The 21,833-nt window shown below is 41.5% G+C and overlaps 1 protein-coding gene across 12 annotated transcripts in view; it reads left to right on the forward strand.

The window, feature by feature from the left end:
- The window catches only part of oxr1a (oxidation resistance 1a), a 237,337-nt gene extending 215,782 nt beyond the window's left edge, over window positions 1-21,555 (forward strand). For 9 of the 12 annotated variants that reach the window (XM_055013291.1, XM_035944214.2, XM_035944211.2 and 6 more), the window contains 10 exons: window positions 1,163-1,347; window positions 3,955-4,622; window positions 7,181-7,346; window positions 10,266-10,431; window positions 13,514-13,594; window positions 14,928-15,053; window positions 17,264-17,416; window positions 17,543-17,638; window positions 18,984-19,057; window positions 19,485-21,555. In XM_055013291.1, the coding sequence (XP_054869266.1) occupies window positions 1,163-1,347; window positions 3,955-4,622; window positions 7,181-7,346; window positions 10,266-10,431; window positions 13,514-13,594; window positions 14,928-15,053; window positions 17,264-17,416; window positions 17,543-17,638; window positions 18,984-19,057; window positions 19,485-19,620 (1,851 nt within the window). In that variant the 3' untranslated portion in view covers window positions 19,621-21,555. Of the gene's footprint in view, window positions 1-1,162; window positions 1,348-3,954; window positions 4,623-7,180; window positions 7,347-10,265; window positions 10,432-10,471; window positions 11,950-13,513; window positions 13,595-14,927; window positions 15,054-17,263; window positions 17,417-17,542; window positions 17,639-18,983; window positions 19,058-19,484 lie in introns of those variants that run through there. The other 3 variants (XM_035944213.2, XM_055013290.1, XM_055013296.1) reach the window with 2 other exon arrangements.
- Window positions 21,556-21,833: the final 278 nt, after the last annotated feature.

The following is a 21,833-nucleotide window of genomic DNA, read 5'->3' on the forward strand; positions in this document are numbered from 1 at the left end:
TTTACCAAGATGCATAGCATTTTTCATAGATACAATACCAGTCAAAAGTTTGGACACACCTTCTCATTCAATGGTTATTATTTAGTTATTTTAAACATTGTAGATTAATACTGAAGACATTAAAACTATAAAAGAATACAAATGGAATGATGTTGTAAACAAAAAGTGTTAATCTTCAGTATTAATCTACAATGTAGAAACTAATACAAATAAATAAAAAGCATTGAATGAGAAGATGTATCCAAACTTTTGAATGGTAGTGTATGTCTTTACAGTTTACTGCTGTGGTTTCTAATAATGATTACTTAATTAAACAGGAATCCAGAGAATAAAAGAGAGCACAGAAATACTGATGCTGTGGGCACATGTGTGGGCAGATATGAATAACCCTGTAGACCAGCACATTAAAAGAGAAGCTCTCCTGCTGACAGTAGTTTACTTAAACTGATTATAGCTAATGTTGTTCAGATGACTTCAGAGAGTCTCCTTGAAGTGTTGTAAAGTCACTTTCTAAAATTAGGATCTTAAAAGATGTTCAGCACAGTTAAATGATGTGTCTATGTCTTCTTCATCCTCTGATCGGGATATTGCTTTGCCTTAGTTCCAAGAATTACATTCTGATTTGCAGTTTTACAGCATAGTCAAGAAGTAGCATCAGCAGTGAATAAACAACAGCAGGCTAGAAATCCTACATACATGTCCGTAAATGATTCCCTTCATGACTGAACACGTAGCCTTGCTGGTCAGATTAAGTGTGTGTTGGGGTTTTTGGTCACAGTTTGATTGAGAGCAGAGCAGCTACCAGAGTGTCCTACACTGAAACACACACAGCCTATTTCACAGTGTGTCTGTGTGTGTTTCTGTCCAGGCGGTTGCCCTGCTCTCACACATACAGATCTATGGTATTGAACCACTGCTGATTCACTCCCAGGTACCAAATGAAAGCACTGAAGTGGTCAGTGCTGGCACTCAATAACTTCTACTTGATTTAGGACATTTGTGGTCTGAAATGGATTTAGTCTGTAGTTGTTTGTGTGGCAGAGGTGCTTTTTGATTATGTTTTGTGGTGGATAACATGCCAAGTTGTTCCTTTTATGTAGTACATGGTCTGATGGATGTCATTGTTTCCCACCCATCTCTCTTTTTCCTGCGCTGTTGTCAGGGTGCGGTGAGTGGGGTGTTGCTGGTGACACCCAACAACATCATGTTTGACCCTCACCGCATGGACCCGCTGGTGCAGGCCCATGGGTGCGAGGAGTACGGCATCATGTGTCCCCTGGAGGAGGTGCAGTCTGCCGCCATCTACAAGGAGATCACCGACCCCAAGATCAGAGAGGCCGTCCCAGAGTAAGACAATAAACATAATAAACTGTATGTGCAGGCTCTGTAGTAGTAGAGGACGGCTTCTCCAATGACTATGATTGCAATTATTTCAACTATAATCAGCTTTAAAGGCCAACACTGACCTCTTGGCATGATTTATACCTACATACATCCTAATTCTTATACTGAGAGTTAATAACTTCATTGTGTCTTACTCTCACCCTCACAGGAATGCAGCACCCACATTGTAATCAATGTTATTCTCTGCTGCACTCATAGTCACATTGCATCAGCATCCAACCAACAGTTTAATTCTTTCCCCCACATACCAAAATAAAAAGGAAACGGCAATTACACCGGGGTTAATGAAGTGTGCCTTCGCCCTCCTACATTGTGATTGCTCACCTCTTTATGCTGGAATAAGCATCCACTTCAGACGATTCACTTGTGTTTCCTCCCACAGATTCGTCTAGGTTTTTTTTTTTTGTTGTTGTTTTTTTTTTGTTTTCCTTCACATTGATTGTTTTAGTGTTGCTGAAACCAAATGCATGTGAGTGATAAATAGGGTGTAGGATTATGAACTCTGCTGAGTCATTTTATTCCTGTTTCTTGTGGTGGTAGCAGGGTCTGGGCAGAGCTATGTTCAGCTGGTTGAGTGTTGCCCGTGAAGCAGTCATTGTGCTAGCAAATGACTGGTTTTTGTGCCAGGCCCAGCTGTTTCCTCAACTGTGGCCTGTTGTCTGTCTTCTCTCCCTCCCTCTCTCTCCGTTGACCTCTCTCTCTCTCTCTGCATCTCTGTGTTATGGTTTGCTTATATCCAAATGCTTAGTCTATTTGCATGCAACCTCTTTTTGAGTTTTGCCAGAAAATAGACGGAAACATTTTTCTGTGTGCAACAATAATTTGTTCATTTGCACAGCAAAATCCAATACAGTTTGGTTTTAGTGATACAGCTCTTGATTAATTACAAAACAAAACAAGAAAAGCACTCAGAGAGCGCAGTACTTCACCAAGGGTGCTCAGTTGTTGTATAATTTCAGACGGCTAAGTCCCGATAAGTCCACAGCGATCGATTTGTAGTAGGATCACAATCATGTGATCGTCAGCAGGCAGCTGACGTTGTCATGGTTACAGTGACACCGTGTCGCTATCTCGCGATGATACAGAAATCTTTAACAAATCCGTGCACCCAGACTATAATCCTCATCACTGCCAAAATCGAATCACTTGGTCCTTGTGTCATTTCTGGCCTTCCCTGAAAATTTCATCCAAATCCATTATTCCGTTTTTAAGTAATGTTGCTAACTGACAGACAGACGGACATACTGACGCTGATCGTCACATAACTCCGCCACGTTCCTTTGTGGAGTAAACATAGTTTTGTCCACACAGATGTGATCAGTGCCTGGCCTTGTGCTGAATCTCCATGCAGTAGGGATTATCTAGCCTATGGCTTTTGATATAAACATGGTGGACAAATTAACAGAAATACCTGCCAGTACAATGAAACCCAATGCAACCACAATCCTCTAAAATGACTATTCAGTTGAAATAACACCTCTGAAACATTTTTATCAACGTCTGAAAGGGTTACAAAACCATGCAGGCTTTCTTGCTGGACTGTCGTTTGATGTACTAAACTGGCAACTGTTTATATATCCTCCAGAAAAACCTGTCAGTTTTGCAGAATGTTCATGTTTAAGCTTTTGAATCCATTGAACCATTTGTTGAATAATCATGGCAGAATGGGAACAGAAGTAGCAAGCATTATGAAATGCATTTAATGCGTCCCAAATAGTTGACTTGAATTTATGTGATGTTTGATCGAAGCACCAATTTTAACCGTGTGGAGTGTTAAAATACTTGTGTTTGTATATTCGCTTGAAGTAACAGATTATTGATCATAAAAGTGGCTGACACAAATTTTAAAAAGGGCGCTTTCAGTCCTAGTGAGTCAAGCCCAAAAAACTCTGGGTCCTACATTTCCCATAATGCATCTGGAGATGATCATTAAACCAACAGTCTGTATATAAAAGATGAGTCTGAAAGTGATGTTAATGCCCAAGTGCCTTATACCTGCATTCCTTCTACTGGCCAGCAGGAGGCAAATCCTCTGGTTGCAAAAGAAGTCAGATTGTATTGAAGTCTGAGGAAATGAGCCGAATTCTTACTTTGTTTGTTACGTCAGTGAATCTTTTCCGAAAGACTTTATGCTCTCAGGCACTAGTTTTAAGTCTCTGTCAATACAGCATAATGTTTGGTCCCATTTAGAGTAAAATATGTAATGATGCGAGATACACTTTTGGGCATTGCTACCTTGTGATTGAGAAATTGCTACCATATGAGCATGAAAGTGTTCCTCAGTCACATCTACCCTTCACTCTCTATCCAAAATCAAAAACCAAGCTGACAATGTCCAAAATCTTTATTACTGAATTATTTTTTCAGACTTCATTGGCTCCCCTAGAACCACAGAGGACAGCAGCTGGTTTTTCTTGTCTGTAAAGTGCATCAAATCCCCATGTTGAGTACACCTGCACACTATACATGTAGAACCTGTAAGAAACAGTCCAATAATTGAGATGTTCCTTTTCCTTTGACTGACTTGTTGTACCTTGTTTGTGTTTCCAGTGACCTGGAGCCTCTGCCAGCTGAGAGGCATCCCTCCCAGCAGAAGGACCCAGAGCAGCGCCTGAGGGAGCCAGGGGCCAACGACAGCGGCAGCACAGCCCCACGCAGCACCGAGGGCTCCATCTCTGAAGACGTCTTCACCGAGTCAGAGTTGTCCCCCATCCGAGAGGAGGAGCAAGCATCCAGCGAGGACCTCCGTCTGGACAAGTCCTCAGGCGCTTCCACAGAGTCTGTGCAAACCATCACCCAGGTGGAGGCCGCAAGCTCCCAGGCCCCAGGCAGTGCCCGCAGCTCAGTCAGCCAGCCGGAGGAACCCGCCGCAGCCAAAGCAGAGGACAATCCACCAGACACTGCCACAGAAAATGATAGCCAGTCCCCCATGGGATCCAAGCAGCACAGTGTAGAGAAGCCACCAAGCACACCCACTACCACCACCACCAGCAGCAGCACTAGCCAGGCCCAGGGTCCCAGCAGCAGCACCTCTCGCCCGGGGTCCCAAAGCTCAGCCACTCCTGGAGCTACAGACACCACCTCCGTCTCAGCCAGTCCACAGGGGGATGCCAACCAGGGGACAGATGTCTCCAAAACGGACACTATGCAACAGAGCAAGGAGGAGAAGGAGAATGCAGAGCAGATGCAAAAGGACGGCTCGCAGAGCTCTGCAGAGGGTAAACATGCTTACTGAGCTACAGCTAAGAAACATATCATTTCTATCGTGGGGTGCCGGTACAGAATATTTTTATGTGATCAATCTGGCCTCATGTTGTCCTTTAGCTGCACCTCTACATCCATATTCTTCTGAAGACTATCAAAGTGAGTTTCTCTGTTCTGTGGCTGCCTCAGAATCACTTCTCTCATGTTGGGCCCTGATAACCTTTCCATTTCCACTCTGCCTTGGTGCTAGTAATTGGGATGTAAAGACGAATGGAAATGGCATCCCCTCAGTAGCTATCAGCTTGTCGGAGCTAGCCAAGCTTTATGGGGCTTTATGCAGCTCTTTGATCTCTGGTTCTGGTGGTCTGGGCCACTCCTCTGGGTGATAAGCTAAAGCCTATCAAACAGCACAATGCAATAAACACACCTGGCCCCCAAAGGGGAAACGCAGTAACGATTAAACCAAACATCAAAACACCTTCTGAGACAGCATTCAGAGAGATGTTATTTATATTTCACATCCTTCCCTGGCTTTGCTTTCATGTTCAGTTAGACAAATGGCAAATTCTACCAACCTGGACTAAGCTTATTTTATGTTCATTGCAATGCTTAAGATTAAAGGACTATACCTGAGGTTTTAGATGTTTCAAAACAGCTTCATGTCAAAAATACCTTCAAAGACGTACAGCAGCAAAAGAACAAAACAGTTATAACATTGTATGTCCTTCCATGCATTTTCAGATAACATATTTTTGTGCAAAATTGCAAATAATAACACACATCCACCCTTATTAAAAATAAACTCAAGACATACCAAGAACACAACATATATTATGATATCTCTAGTCTGCCAGCTTTCCTTCTATCAAGTAGCCACATCCAAGCCTCAGTTGAACCTTTCTGACCATATTAGCCTGCTGCACATTTGTGCACATCAAAAAATATGTTTAAAAGTGCACAATATTGGATTTTTTTTCAATATTTTCCAACTGATTTTTTCAGATATATGTACATCTTTTTTCCACCTGATTGCAGCGAACATCAAATAGCAGGTGCAGACATAAAATTTAAATGTATACATTAACTGGGCAAAACTAACTGACTTGGATTATTTTGTGTTATTATCTTGAGCGCTTGCAGCCCATAGCAGTTACTTCAGTGCAAGAAATCATGAGTTACCTGTCATAGTTTTCAAAGGTGGCTCATTGTTTGTCTTTGAGGTTTGATTTTATGACAACTTGCATGTATAGTTCTTTTCAGTACCACACTTTGTAGATGTCAAGATATCCTTAAATGCAAGAAGTTTCACAGTAGTCTGCTCTAACGGATTACCTGTCATGAGCAATATGATGATCAGCAACTGCATGAAGTACACGGGTACTTTTAAGAAAAAGCCGGCTGATCTTTGGAAAATGACCAATGAATTATACAGAGTTAGTTAAAAACTACATCAGCCTTGTTTTGTGACAATGGCCTCAGTCTGTCACACTCACTGACTCACTTGTGGCCATATAACCCACTCTAGTTAAACACGGAGTTGTGATTCCGTAAAGATTTCTCTCCCCATGAAGGCGCCTAACAAGACAGTGGGAGAGAGATTTACCATTTTCTCCCTGACAATTATTGTCACACAGAGAGTTGAGCTGCAGAAGCGGTTCTAATTCATGGGCATCTCAGCAGGGCTGCCCTTTATTCTGCGCACATTAGCACAGCCCACACAAGTAACAGCAGCAACTTTTAAAAAAACAAGCTGCTTTTATACCAAATTCATGCATTTTAGAATATTATTTGTCCCACTTAGCTGTATTGCCTAATCAGATTCATGTTATATTTTATGTCATTATTTACATGGTGTCCAGTCAGAAGCATGTGTGCCAGTGTTTTGTTACTGGCACAGTGATCTCATTCCACATCTTGGGGCTGCAACCTTCTAATCGGCCACTGATAATGTACCATAGGCAGACAGCTCAGTGCCACTGTCAATTATAGTGTGCTCCTCCATTCATTTCTGTCATCTGTTGTGTGTCTGCCACAAAATGACTAATGCTGTCTGAAGTAGCCAGTAAATTGAAGACAGAAACTAGGCCACGTAAATGAAACAATTATTATGAAGAGTATGCACAGTCAAAAAGATGCAGTTTGTTTTTTCAGCAGACAGACATCTAATACAGAGAAAAATATTCTAACTGAATTGCTTTAGATTTTGAGAAATATGCCAGTTTGTTTTTTCTGTGAGCAGCAGGCCACTGGTCAGCTTAACTTCAAAATTAGCTTTCAAGAAGAGGAAACAGCTAGCCTAGCTCTGTCAGAAGTTAGTAAATCAGCTTATCATTAGCTTGAAAGCTCACTAAAACTTCTCATCCTGTTAGTTTGATTCAAAAAATTAGAGCAAAATCCGGAGCCAAGGCGGTTAGTTTTTAGGCTAAGCTGCAGTAACTGGCTGTTGTAGCTTCATATTTCTGATATTTGCTTTCAGAGTTTATATCCCAAAACAATTCCGTCATGTTACCTTTTTGGCCCTGTTGTAGCTGATGTTTAAGCTTCTGTATCCATGTGATCTCTTGTTGTCCAGGTACAGGGTCTGCCGAGAGGCGGAAGCACCGCTCTCACAAGTTCTTGTGTCTGCGAGTGGGGAAGCCCATGAAGAAGACATTTGTTTCCAACGCTAGCGCCTCCATGCAGCAGTACGCCCAGCAGGGCAAGAAGCACGAGTACTGGTTTGCTGTCCCACAGGAGAGGTCAGTACCTCTGCTACACCTCCCACTGCTCCTGGACAGGATGCAGAGGAACAAAAGCAAATCATGTTTGAAGCATCCAACAGTAAATAACTGGGTTTAAGTCGTAGAAACTGCGCTGTACCTGATATTATGGAGGAGGTTTTAAAATAGAAACAACATGAGAAGCCACATGATCCTGTTATATTCCTAACACGGCAAGGACTGAAGCACCTCACTTGCAGTCCTTTTAATATTTGAAACCAATCAAACATGCATTCTTTGTCAGGTCTGACTCCCACTGCGGCTTCTGCTCATTTCCCTGTGCAGCCTCTGCTAGACAGCAAGATGATTTATTATTCATTCACTCTGCAGGGAAACAGACACACACTTTATTTCTACACTGGGACACACACACACGCGACGGAGGATCTGCTAAAGCATTATGCCGTGTTTTCTTTCCAAAGCCCATGATTTCTATCCTCAGAATGCATTTCACCCACAAATGTGCTCATGAACTTTTTCTGACCTGCACTGAAATTCATAATGTTTCACATCAACTGAAAATAGCCTCGGCTTGTTTATGTTTTTTCCCCACGTTGGGTCACTCAGTGTGGACGTACAGTTGCCAAGTCAGCCGTAGTCGTAATTACATTAGAGCTCTTCATACTGGAAGGAGACAAGAAAAAATGTGCTTCCTCATAAGTCCTTCTAATATGTTTATGTGGTGAATTAATCCCAATTGCACTAACAGCTTAATTCAATAAGTCACTCTTCTTTAAAAAGCCATTTATTTGAGCCACATCTAGAACTGACTGGAAACAGCACAGTCACTGTTTTGTGTGGTTACTCTGGGTGTTCTTTTTAAAAATGAATCGGGAAAGAGACAAAAAATGCTTCACAGCACCACTCCTGTTGTTAGCATGTATGTAGAGTTTTACAGCAGCAACACACACGGTGCTCCGTCAAGCTACTAATCATATTGAAATCAGACAAACAGGCGTGTCCTTTTTAGTTAGTCATGGTACCATAAATGCACCATCTTGCGATGTGTTGAGTGCCTGATTGCAGTAATGATACTGAAATCCCTCTCCCTTCATTATTCACTATGAACCTAAGTCTTGCTTGTTAACACTTTGTTGTTTTTATCCACTGGTTTCTTAGCTACAGCATTTCCCACCTGAAAACAAGAAGTTTCTTGAGATGCACATTGCTCTTGGGGATAATAGCTCAGGGATGTGTCAGATTCAAAGCTAGTATTAAAATGCAGGACTCGTACATACTACTGCTGGTATTACTATCCATAACTTGCCTTTATTTGCACTCCAGGCAGGCTAAGGTGTGTGGGAGAAGCCATCAGAAACATTTCGGACAGATGACACAGCAACTTCTAGCCTGTTTCTTTAGATGCTGTTAGTGTCTCTGTAGCTTGACCTAGATGGGAGATGACCCGCATGATGTGTCTTTAAGTGTCTTGGCATTAGTGTGGGAAGAAAAAGAGTCCTTTGAATGAGCCATAACCAACCACGACACTGAACAAAGCTCTTTCATGTCTACTAGCCATAACAGTGCATGACACAGGCTGTGCTCTCTGTTTGTAACTTCTTCATAAATTATGCCATACTGTCGTATCATATTGTGAACAGTTTACATGGCTGACACGTCTCTTGCTTCTGTTACATGACTGATTAGCAGAGGACGAGGCAGGACAAAATTATGGTCACAGTGTTGGAGAGAGAGCTTTAAGGAAACTGACCACTGGATCTAACTTTAAAGCTGCTTTAATGATGTTTTCATGTTAACAGCAGATCACACTGCTACATTTGATGTTAAAGGTTCGCCTGAAGTGACAAAGCAAGAATTATTGCCCAACTCTGCATGTTCCCTTAGCTCTGTGGAGTATTTTTAGCATCTGTCAGGACATTGTTTTGGTTTTCTACCCTAGAACTTTATTCTTCTGGTTCAGTCTTAGACATTTCCACCTGCACCTCAGCAGAGATGGTGGATATTAAAAGAACTCAAAGGGCAATGAATATCTGACTTCAATTCCTTAGGTGTCTGAAAACATGACTCCAAATAAGTGCTAATGTTTCTCTGTCTCCTTGACATGTAAATAAGCAACCATTAGCTAACACAGGTTGATCTTATATGACAATTATGCTCACAGCTTGTTGACCAACAACTTTAATTAATGCACATTTAACTATATATATTATAACAGTATTTGCTCCAAACTCAAGTAACTACACTTTAACACAGCGTAGTGGTGGCTTGTATTGCAAAATTCCTCTTCTGTCCCTCTCAACCCGCCGGCTAGCAGCAGATGGGTCCCCCCACATAAAGAGCCGGGTTCTGCTCAGGGTTTCTTCTCATTCAATGGGAGTTTTTTCTTGCCACTGTCGACTTAGGGCTTGCTCTGGGGTTTCAGGCATATGGGTTCTATAAAGCATCTTGAGACAGTTTGACCTGTAATTGGCGCTATATAAATAAAATTGAATTGAACTGATGTCAGAGACACAGTGTGACACAGGCTAAGCAGCTTTAACAGTTCAGCAGAAAGGATAGAAGTGAAAGGTTTTTGCTCTCATTCAATGTCCATTGATGTTGAAATATCTCCTTAACAGCGTTTTGGGGGGAATTTTGAGAGAATTATTTAATGCATGAAATACTGAGTGATTCTCAGAACTTTTGGTGAGTTTATCAGATGAACGATTTGCTTTTTTCTCTCTCGGCTAATCATGGAAGAGTACAGGATCGTTTTAAATTAAGTCAGCGTCACAATGTAAAATGTCAACATTACACGACATCGGCTTTTACTCTGAAGTCTTAAGGACTGGATATTTTTACAACACCTGAATGACGTCTCTTAGATGAACATTTTTCTTAACAAATTGCTGCAGTATTCAATAGATAATCCTTGTTTTCTTGTGTTTCTTTCCCCAGATCAGACCACCTGTATGTCTTCTTCATGCAGTGGAGCCCAGACATGTACGGTGAGGGGGTCAGGGGGATGGGACAAGAACCTGGGTTTATGGTTGTCAAGAAGAACGAGGTGACAGAAACCACTGAGGATGAGCCCATCACTGACCTCAATGTCAAGGAATGGGAGGTAAGGTCTATGCAGCTCAAACTGTCCCCTCACCTTGCTTAAAGTGCACCTGTTGTGTTGTCTTGAGCCTCAACAACATGGATTAACTGCAGCTCTCCGCTGTGCTTTAATCCATATCCTGTGAAGCCACAGTTTTATGTGGATTAATTGTTAAGTTTATTGTTATCTGTTAAATCAAACTTTAAGTAAATTTGTTGATTTGCTTTCATTATGCAGTGCATAGTGTAAATGTATTGTGCTGATCTTGTTTTGTAAACCATTTAAATTGTGTAGTTGTCAAGCTTTAGTTTTGTATTCTGCTTCTATATTTTGCACCTTTGTGTACCACTGCATATTTCTTGGTTTAATGGTAAATTTTTGTGTATCACTTGTAAGTTCTGTAAGATGTGGAACCACTTGCTTTGCTTGGAAATGCGCTTCTCTGAACTTCCAACCAAAGTGTTTTGCATGTTTGTGTAATTGTTTATTCTTCTCAGTGACTGTATTGTAGTTTCATCACATGTTTTGTGACTGTCACTAGTGTTGGTCAGCATTTTGCAACTTCTTTTGCAGAATGGCCAATGACTAACACCATATGAGTGCCTCATGCTTTTTGGGTTGTGAAATGCCCAAAAAATAAGGCACTGATGGGGTTCTTCCTTCTTTTGTCGTTACTTTAGATTTATATAATGTGGATGTAAGATGAGGAAGTGTAGACAAGGGTTGTTCTGTTCTGCATGGGCAGGTTGGTGCAGCCTGCAGAGAGTGGATGAGATTTAGTCAAAAGAGGCTGTTTACTAGCCTGTGGATAATGAAAAGGATGCATTCATTGTATGAAGAAATTGATACGATGGAAGCAGTGTCCTGCATTTAAATTTTAATGTAAATGAATGATGTAGGAAACAAAGTGGACTGATTTGTTTGTCTCTGGACTTCTGGCAAACAGAGGCTGCATGATCCATTACATCTGAATAAGTAAATAGGAACCTGAACCATGAATTTTAAGGAACACCTTATTTTCAAAGGGCTTAGGAAGAGCATAGGTGTTTACTGACAAATACATTTTTGTTTTAAGCCAAATGGATTTTTAAAGGAAAGTTACATTTTTTAAATTTAATTGGGTGTCTTTTTTGTTTCTTTTTTTGTCACTAAGGGAAATTAGCTGTCAAACGCTATAGAAGACAAACCTCGTGGGATAGTGGTGTTACTTTATCTTTAAATTCTGTCGGTTGTGGGAGGGTTCAACATTTTTAGTAACCAATAGGAAACCGGGTTTCCTCCAGTCCTCTATTGTGATTGGACATCAGCCGTGCCACACAGACCGTACGGCGTAGAGACCCTTTTGTAAAAATGTTTCTATTTCAGTCGAGCAGGCTGCCAGGCTCCGTACCGATTCCGGTTGCTTGTCTCGGGAATACACGGGGAGAACTTGAGGATCTGTGATGTGACTTTCCGGCTTTAACGTCGCCCAGTAAGCAGGAAATGTTTTCTAGGAGAGTGAAGGACCAAGAGAAACAGCTGACCCCTAAGTATACCTGTGTATGTTGCTTGTACTTACTCCATAATTTCTGTTTTTATCGATGTATGTCCTTTTATGTTCTTTTGTTGTTAGCAAGCTATGCTAACTCGCTAGTGAAGCTAAATTAGCCTGCTAGCACTGTAGCCGGTCCGGTCCGGTCCAGGGACTGGTGTTAAACAAAGTGTCCACTATCTGAGCACTGTTTGGCAGTCAGGATAGTGCTCCTATCCGTTGTCTGTGTTTTTGGCACCGTCTGACAGGATGTGTGTCTCTCTGTAAGCTGTGTGAAAGTTTCCAGAGCTAGGTCGCACTTCAGAGATACAGCCCCTTTAGTTACACTAGTTTATTCAATGTCACATCACCAGGCATTTTTCTGAGTTATCGTATATTCTGCTGCTGGTCGAGGGGCTGTCAATTAGCTGCTTGTGCTGTACTCAGCATTAAACACACCGATCTCATCCATGTACTGACCTTTTTCATGACATTGATCACTCCACAGCAGCATTACATTAAAGAGTGTGTTTTTACAGCAGCTTCTGAAAGCTAGCATGCTACTAGCTTACAGGGCAAAATGTACCAAAGTGCCTTTAGCTGGAGGTGAAGGGATGCAAGAATGTATTTTTTATGAAGGCTGTAGTTTATCCCTTCTGATGCATTATTGAGACCTGTGAAGAGGTAGCTTGTTACTAGAAAAGTTATTTACACCAATAGGAACAAGGTGAGGAGAAGATTATCTCAGCTATAAAAAAAAAAAAGGAACTGAAAGCAGCTTATGATTATCATGTTTCCTGACAGTGTTATTTGATTAAAATAAACATAGCACAGATCTAATGCTTGTTTTGAGACAGATCTGTGTATATGGCTGTGTGTATGTGTGGCTTTTAAGTGTGTTTGTTTATCCCATGCACAAGACTTTTATCTTTCCTGTGCTAAGACACAGCGGACCGATAAACGGCACATTTGTTCAGTGGCAGAACAGAGGCAGCAGCTCTCGGTGGAGTGTGCAGCAGCGTGGGGTGTAACTTTGTTGGAATGTAGCCATGTTTAGTAGGCCATTGTGTTGGTCTGTCTGGGTTGTAGTTTGGTGAATTATTGTTCCTAACAAACAGGGAGTAGACTTGGCAAGTACTGTTGTGTCAGTCAGACCTCGGCTGTTTTTGTTGTTCATGTTGTATGGTTGAGCATCAGATTGCTTTTCCTATGAGTCGTCTCACTCTCTCACACTTTGCGTTAAGCTGCAGTGTTGTGTTCATCATTCGTCTGACTTCATTTTTAGTAATACTGAAGCTTCTAACAGTGGTGATATTAAACATATTACACAAACATGCAAAATAACTGAGTACTCTGAAATACCCCACCCCCTCCTCTTTTAGCCAAAGTAAACGACAGTGGCCTTTTGCCTGTATCAGTATGTTTATTCAAGCCTCTAACATCTACCTTGTTGTAAAGAGGAGTGTTAAGTTTACTGGAGTCACACTACTTGGTGCACATTCTGCCTTTCAGACCTCATCCTTCTCTCCCTATGGCCAGCAATAGAAGTGGCAGAGTTTTATGTTCCACCTGTTCCTGTCTTTGTACTACCAGGTAGTGTCTCTGACGGAGTACCACCGTCGGATCGATGCGCTAAACAGCGAAGATCTGCGCTCACTCTGCAAACGACTCCAGGTGCCCTGACCAGCCCTATCTGCCCCCTCTCTCTGCTCTGCCCAGCACCGCCACTGTCCTCACCAGTGGCCACCTTTAGGCTCCCCACTGCAGGCTTTAGCTGCTGTTGATGTTGTATAGTAACCACAGAAACACAGGTCCCTATTGATTTAAGTAAACATTAAGAGTTGATTAGTTTCAACTCACCAAACATCTTCAAAACTTCTTGGATCACACCAAGTAGGGATATATGAGCGTAGTTTATATCACTTCATTCCAGAAAAGTTGGCTTGTTTGGAGTGAAGAGTTTTTCACGTGACAACAGCCTTATCTCCTTGTGTCAGGCTTTCCTTCCATGACTCATTTGACAATTTCCGTGCTTCTGCTCACTAGATTAGTCTGGTTAGAAGGTAGCTACCACTAGCTGTTTGTGCTGGCTGTACACAGACATGTATATTGTATATAGGGCACACAGAGATGGGTATTACTGTAGTAAGTCCCCCCTCTTCCTAAAAAGAAAATCACTTTCAGTGCTTAAATGAGCTGAATGTAAAGAGGACTGATCAAGAGACGGTCAGAGGTTTGAAGGACAGAGAGATGGTTTGTTGGTGAAGTAAGACTCCCCTGACAGGGTGAATGATGTTTTCTAGGGACAATGCAGGTAGGCCCTATCTGAATGAGGACTGAAACATGAGAGCATCCCTGCCACCAGTGGCCAAGTGCTCTACAATCAGCCTCTGTTATCGAGAAAGATAAATAACCCAAACAGTCCGTTGGTCAGAGAAAATGTCCAACAGTGGAATGCAAATTATTCATTGGGTTGATTTCCTATTCACTTTGCATTCTCCTCTCCCAGACAGTGTCTCTGCACACTCTCTCAGTTCTGCCAAACCAATCCTAGTCATCTGGCATCGGAGAGTGGCGGGAAGATATTCAGCTGTCATCATCAAATTGTTGGATTATCAGTGTGTCGCGAGCAAACACTGCATTTATAATTTTGGCAGGACAACTTGCTAGATTCAAAATCCCCAAATGGAGGAAAAATTTAAATGTGAGTTTTTGTTGCTGAGCTTGGACTATGGTTACCTCCAGCCTTTATCCTAGACCCATGTAGCTGAGCCTTTATGCTTTGTAGAATTTGTTATCTACCCCGACATTTTCCAGTCTCAGTCAGTGTGAAAATAATCTGATTAGAGGTTAAAACTTGCTGGTCGATAGTCTGATTAGTTGAGCCTGTTGTATCAGTACAAGTCACAACAAAATGGTAGGTGAACGACCATACCTATAATTAAAGGCTTCTAGTATCAGTGCTTTCTGGAGGTTAACCCTCTCTAACTGTTATCTCTGTTTGTAGATTACCACCAAGGAAGAGGTGAACTCCAAGCATGGCCCGTCCATCAAAACGGATCTGGAGCCGGAGACGTTCAAACCAAACCTCAGAGAACCCAGCGATCTCCTGGAGGCCGACCAGATAGAGAAGGTAGAAGCTGCAGAACAAACTTGGTCTGATGTAATAAGTCATGTCACATCTGCATCTAAGTTTGAATATAAACTTTAAAGAGGAATGCTGGTGATGTTCTAATCTTATCAAAGAGCAAAAAACAACGATTTGCTCATTCTGTAAGCAAGCAATTTCAGTGCCGTTAAAGCCTGATTTTATAATAATAATAACTTTATTTATATAGTACCCTTAAGAACAGCGTTGGCAAGGTGCTTTGACAGTCAAAATATGCAAACACAGAGACAATCGAGCAAGACATATGGAGACAAGGCAGAGCAGTCAAATAAAATAAATAGTAAAAATGATAAGTTAAAGGGATAATTAGCTAGATTGGCAACCATATCAAATAAAGGAACTCGGCAGAATAAGATTGAAGATTAAAAGTTAGAAATTAAAAATGAAAGAATTAAAGATGATTTATCTTGTTCCTCTTCGTCCCTCTCTGCAATAGAAACCCTATCAAAACATATCAGAGACCCACACTGTTGCACTGGGTGACCTGTTCCTTCCTTTTGATGAACATGGACATCATGGTTTATTTTGAGTCAGAGCAAAGTAAACTGGTCTGTTGCTGTCAATACTCACTAATGTACCACATATGTAGAAATCCACTGAGTTTAACTTTTAGCAGTTGTATTTACTGTTAAAGTAAATTTTCATTAAAAACAATCTGATCTCTGCTGTTTCAGGGATCTGCCTAGGCTTTTTTGAAACTGAATTACATTATGTTCTAACTAAAGTGTACCAATATGTTAGTTATCTGGTTGTAGTAGGAACCAATTGCCTTGAAGCTTTTCCCACAGACACAATAGGAGAGTCAGGAAGTATTGAGAGATGGACTGATGCAGTGTTGGTTTTGTTTTGTCTTGTGATTTGTTGACTGTAAAAAAAAAAAAGCTGAACTTTTTTAGAACTGCCTTATCCTTTCAATAGATATCAACATGTTCTGTCCAGCCTGTGTGCCACGTGGCAGCCTTGAAGACTAACATGCAAAAACTGAGGCTGAGCTGGTCATTTCACTCTCAAAGCTTGTCCATATAATGCAAACTAAGTTATCCACTTGCTCAGAAACCTTTCAGGCTTGCTTTACACCCGTGTACTTAGATGTATTCAGTGCTGTAAAAACAATTATGCAGCTGCCTGTCTAACAATTGTTAGGTGGGTAGATGAATACATTGGGCAGAAACAATAGCATTTACAGACAGAGCTGTTAGCATGTAGGTCACATGATGCCACCTCACATCAGGCTCTGAAACAAATGCACTGGTTGGTTCACTGATTTGTGGCAGAGCTAAAGGAAACAACGTGTACTGTTTTATTTACTACATGCTTAATTATTTAAAATGATATGGATTTTAAGGGATGTATTTAAAGACAACACCAGCATACAGAGTTAGAAACAATCAAAGGGAAAGACCGTGCACATGAAACAGCTGTTTCCAAGTCACTAACCTTTCATGTTATTTTAAGATGTGGTGTATGCCTTGCAGGCATTGCAGGTTAACACACACACACACACACACACACACACACACACCTCTAAATGAGTCCCAGTTGGCATATTGACCCACACACTGCCAATATACGGCTTCCTTTAATCACCCTGAGGGCGCGGCTCAGAGCTCAGGCTCAGCTCACAACATTACAGAGGTGAGCCGAGCGGGGCTTCATCTCCTCCCGGCTTCGTTTCCAGGCTGCGGATTCCACGACTGCTCCAGCTCTGCCACTGGAGCATGTGCTGAGCTGACAAAGACAAAGCAGAGGGACTTACTGGAGAGTGAACAGAACATTTAAAGGCCTTTGTTTCATATAGTGGTAAAAAGTTGTCACTTTAATGCCATGTTTTAGTCAGTGTCTGTTTTATCTGTCCATTAAAATGAAGCATACGCTGTGCTGCTCCTCTGGCGCCTTCGTTGGCTTTATCTCCCCATGCACCACAGCCACTATTAATCCTTCAGTCTGTCAGCAGCAGGGCAGCAGGCTCTCTCAGGGAGTGCTGGACCTCTCTTTCTCTTGAGGCTGCTCTCGGTGCTTGGAGCCCTGTTACTCTTCTTTAAACGCCAGACGGTGTTAAAAGGTCACTGCAGATGTAATTGAGCATTGGTGGCTGTGGCCTTTGTGTTTCATTTTATTTCACTTTTTTCTTTCTTCCTCCATCCCTCTAATTTTTTTATGATTTCCCCCCACAGCTTGCCAGGAATCTCCCACCACGGACCATTGGGTACCCGTGGACGCTGGCCTTTGGCACATCAAAGCATGGCATGAGCATTAAGACGCTGTACAGAGCCATGCAGGGCCAGGACACCCCAGTGCTCATGGTCATTAAGGACAGCGACGGCCAGGTAAGCTGCAGATTCAACAGAGAGACTGTACTTCAGTGCACTGTAGTATACTGTGACTAAATATTGGTGCTAATTGGTTTCTAAAATGTCCTCCTGAGTTGTTAATCTGTCTCATTGTTCCTCCAGGTGTTTGGTGCGTTGGCATCGGAGCCCTTTAAGGTCAGCGATGGCTTTTATGGCACAGGAGAGACCTTCCTCTTCACCTTCAATCCTGAGTTTGAGGTACAGTTGTTTTCTCAGTTCAAAGATGTTGGGCTTCAGTAAAAATACACATTTTTGAATGTGCAATTCTGTCAATAAACAGGATATCTCATGATTTGGAGACATCCAGGAACACTTAAGTACCATGTGTGTGGCTGATTTTGGTTTATATGTGCACTAATCGATGTTTTTTTTTAATAATGGTTCTTTAAGTGGCTACATACACTGTGAAAAGGCTCATTTAGTGACCAACCCTGAGAGATTTAGCAGTTCTTCTCATCACTGTAAGCCTTTTGCAGCATTGTTGTTGTCTGCAACTTTAAAACCCTCTGATAGAAACACTCAGTGCTCTTCCTGTTCAGTACTAGACAGCACACAGACACAGTTAGCAGTTAACTGACGACTAGACCGGAGCATTTAGCAGCTGAACAGACTGGCAGAGACAGAAAACAGCTAAAGGAGAGGGAGTATTGGTCTCACATTTGTCAGGATGCCAAAAACACAAGTCCAAATGGCTTCTAATGCATGTTTGCTCACTGTGTAAATAGGCAGCTAGCCCTAATATATTCATATGTTGTGTTTACACCTTGTTCTGTTGTCCGTAAAGTGTCCCTAAAGACATTTAGCAACACTTTAAGAGATTTTTTTTTTTTTAATCCGACCAAAATATTTTGCACATCAGAGAGTAGAGGCAGCATCTGAACACACTGAATATAGTTTGATTAGACTATCTGTGAAAAGTCACTGCAGACTTTATACAGCTGCATCTTTACATTGCAGAATAAAATGAGATATAACAGCAACAAGATACACAATGCAATATGTGTATTGTGCTCCGGACCCTCAAACATGCACGCTGTGTGAATATCTATTCATTCATCTTTACACACAATGAAAGAGTTTTTTTATTCCTTTGAAAAGATTCTGAACGACTGAGTGTTGTTAAGTGTTTTTCTAAACTCTGCCCTGGTGTGTTTGAATATGAGCTTTATACTAATAGACTGAACCTCCTGGACACAGAGACAAACAGGAGCGTATTCAGTGTATCTGGGACTGGATCATTCCTCTACAAACAACAAGGACATCTTAAAAGATGCTACAGTTCTTCATGCTAGATTCTACAAACAGCTGACTTGTATATGTTTCACGACGCTGTGTTTGACTGACGGTTTTATTTAGCGACCAGGTAATGAGCTATTTCCTTCGAGGTCAGTCTGATATCACTAAATGAATTATGGGATGGTAATGGTGGATCCTCCCACTGGAACAAACATGCGTGCGTTATATTCTCATCAATACAGAGACTATTAGATTAGGTCAACATTGGATATGTCATGCAATATGTGCTTTATTGTTTCCTCAACAGGTGTACAAATGGACAGGTGATAACATGTTCTTCATCAAAGGAGATATGGACTCCTTAGCTTTTGGTGGAGGAAGGTGAGTCAGAAATCTGCAAATAGAAGCCTCTCGATTGGGGAAATATCAATTATTATTTAACTCTAGTCAGTGAATGTGGTCAGATGCAGTAATGCTTTAGTGACAGCTCGGACATGATCTCTGGCAACTTATTTTGTGGTAGTCAAATGTATTAAATATATCTTTATTTATGTAGCAGCTCATAAGATGATGTAGATGTTAAAATGGAAGCATGTTTCTGTTTCACAGAAATTACTTCATGCTGAAGCTTTGAGAAAAAGAAGACAAGAGTTCTTACATCTTCAGTGTTGTTCTAATAAAATAACTTGAATAGAATATCCCTAAACATTTAACTATGAATCATTATCTGATCAGAGATCAAGTAAACAAGCTTACTGAATTTTTTAACATTACCCTTTTTTTAAAAACGTGTTTTGTTCTTTTCTAGTGGTGAGTTTGGCCTGTGGCTGGACGGAGACCTTTACCACGGCAGGAGTCACTCCTGTAAAACATTTGGGAACCCCATGCTCTCGAAAAAGGAGGATTTCTATGTGCAGGACATAGAGATCTGGGCTTTTGAATAACAAAACAGTACAGCACAGGGAAAAAAAACAAGTCCTGCAAAGGGCAAACCGAGGAGTCCTCCTCCTTTAGAACAATGGCAATGTCCCAAACCTAACTGCACATCACCAGGGCTCCCCAGGCCGGAAGCCAGCTATCGGATGCTTGTCGTGCGTTACTACTGCAGTTATTACGGAGCTTTCTTTTCTTTGTGAAAAATTACCTATGTGTGTATCTTGTTACAGCCTTGTGCAGCGTCTTTGCAGAGTAGGGGGAGTGTGTAAAGAAGCAGTGAAAAGGCGGGATGTCAGAGGGATGAGGAGAGGGGAGCAGGGCAGGGACCATGGGGCCTTGGAGAGGACCATCGGAGCTCCTCTCCCGAAAGGTGGTGAAGATGATGGTGGCTGAGGTTTGTAACTGCTGCGGGAAGAGAGAACTGCCCTCCTGGTCCAGATTGTGCATCAGAACTTTACAGAACCTCAAAGAGCCCCCCTGCACTCTCTCAGACCCCCGAGAACTTAGTTCATTCAGTTGGCTGTTACTCACTGTGCTGTCAGCCTTGACGGAGAGAGACCCAGATAGAGGGAGAGACAGGAGACTAAAGCTGAACACATTCCATTACTCTCTGTGATGGTGGAGTGTCAAAATACAAGTGGTGATTTGTGGTAAATAGACACGTACAAAACACATCCGCAACGGGATACAATGACACTTAACTCAGAGAAGAGAGCATATTTGCTGTGTGTGTAGTGAGGGTGGGGGGTTAGTCTTTTTACAGTACAGTTTTGGGTTGTCCTCTGAGGCTAAACTTATAGAGTATTGTGTATTGTAGTCCTCCTGTTGTTCAGTCATAGCACACCATCTGAAAGCACATAGCTATAATCAGACCACCCATCGTCGTAATGTTCTGTTCAGTGGGTGTACGTGTGAGTCCAGCTAACACCAGCTCCTCTCGCGGGATGCTGGCTGTACTGTTTGTAGACAGTAACGTGTTGCAATAGATTTGTGGAATATGCAAATAACTGTCCTGTGACCTCAAATAACCCACAGGTCGTGGCACTTTTGCCTCCGCCTGTCGCTCTTTCAAGAGAGAAACTTGTAAAGCTTTTACGTCTTGATACACAATTGCTTTTCTGGGTATCATTTGAAAAGCCTGAGACGTGGTTAACTGTTTTACATGCATATATGACAATTATATATTGGTATATATGATTATATATGGGTTTATATAATCATATATATGTTGCTGTTGAGTGTGACAGTGATATATTTGTGCTGATATTTCAGCTCTTACTATATAATGTATATTACCCTGTAAATTAATGTTAAAATAGTAGATTTGTTCCTATATATATATATATATATATAAATACATAATGCTATATAAATATATATATATATATAAAATAAAGTGTGGATTGGTGGGTTGCTTCTAGCACTTTAATCTGGTGTAAAAGCGTCAAGGCCAGGTTCTTAGATTCTCTTAGCAGTAGCTGTACAGTACTTTTTTTTTCTTTTTTTGTTAGATCATTAAGATGTTAACTGTTAGTAGAAAGCTTGCTGCTACCAATATCCACAGGGGTCTGCCCTAATGCTCTGTGTCTAAAAAGGAGGATTACTCAAAGAGAGGAAGAGGGGGTTGAATGTGGTTCTGCAGCAGCAGACCTCGGGTTCTCTCCGCACGCAGCCGTCAGGTGAGTCTGAGCAGGTACAGGTAGGTATGCAGGCAGACTGGCCTCCGATAGACAAAGGGATGGCAGGTGAAGGGAAGTGTGTACAGTACCTCCCCCTCCCCGTGGAGCTTTCTCCCCCCTTTTCTGGTCTTCCACACCAGTATTTGTGTCCTTGTGGAAAGTCACAAAGAATAATATGGATAATTCTTCCAGTTATTTCACCAGAATACAATGTATCAGTCATGTATAAATAACAATAAAGCTGAATTAATTGTTGTAACCTGGTATATATCGCAATTTGTCATGCTTTGTTTCCTTTTTTTTAAGCTTATTAGATTCTCTCAAATGGTGATGGACAGTAAAACTAGAGAATTATCAGTGGGTTATACTGTACAGAGTAACTGCTACTTTGGTGGTAATAATGTAGCTGTAGGTATGTGGAGTCTGGAATGTGCCACTGCTGTAATTGTACTTCTCCAGTAAAAATATCAAAAAAGACTAATACATGTATAAATACAGTAGAATTGTAAAAGTGTTTAACCACGATCATGGTTCACCACTGT

This window comes from Amphiprion ocellaris, chromosome 9 (genome assembly GCF_022539595.1).
Source record: "Amphiprion ocellaris isolate individual 3 ecotype Okinawa chromosome 9, ASM2253959v1, whole genome shotgun sequence".
Taxonomy (NCBI): Eukaryota; Metazoa; Chordata; class Actinopteri; family Pomacentridae; genus Amphiprion; species Amphiprion ocellaris.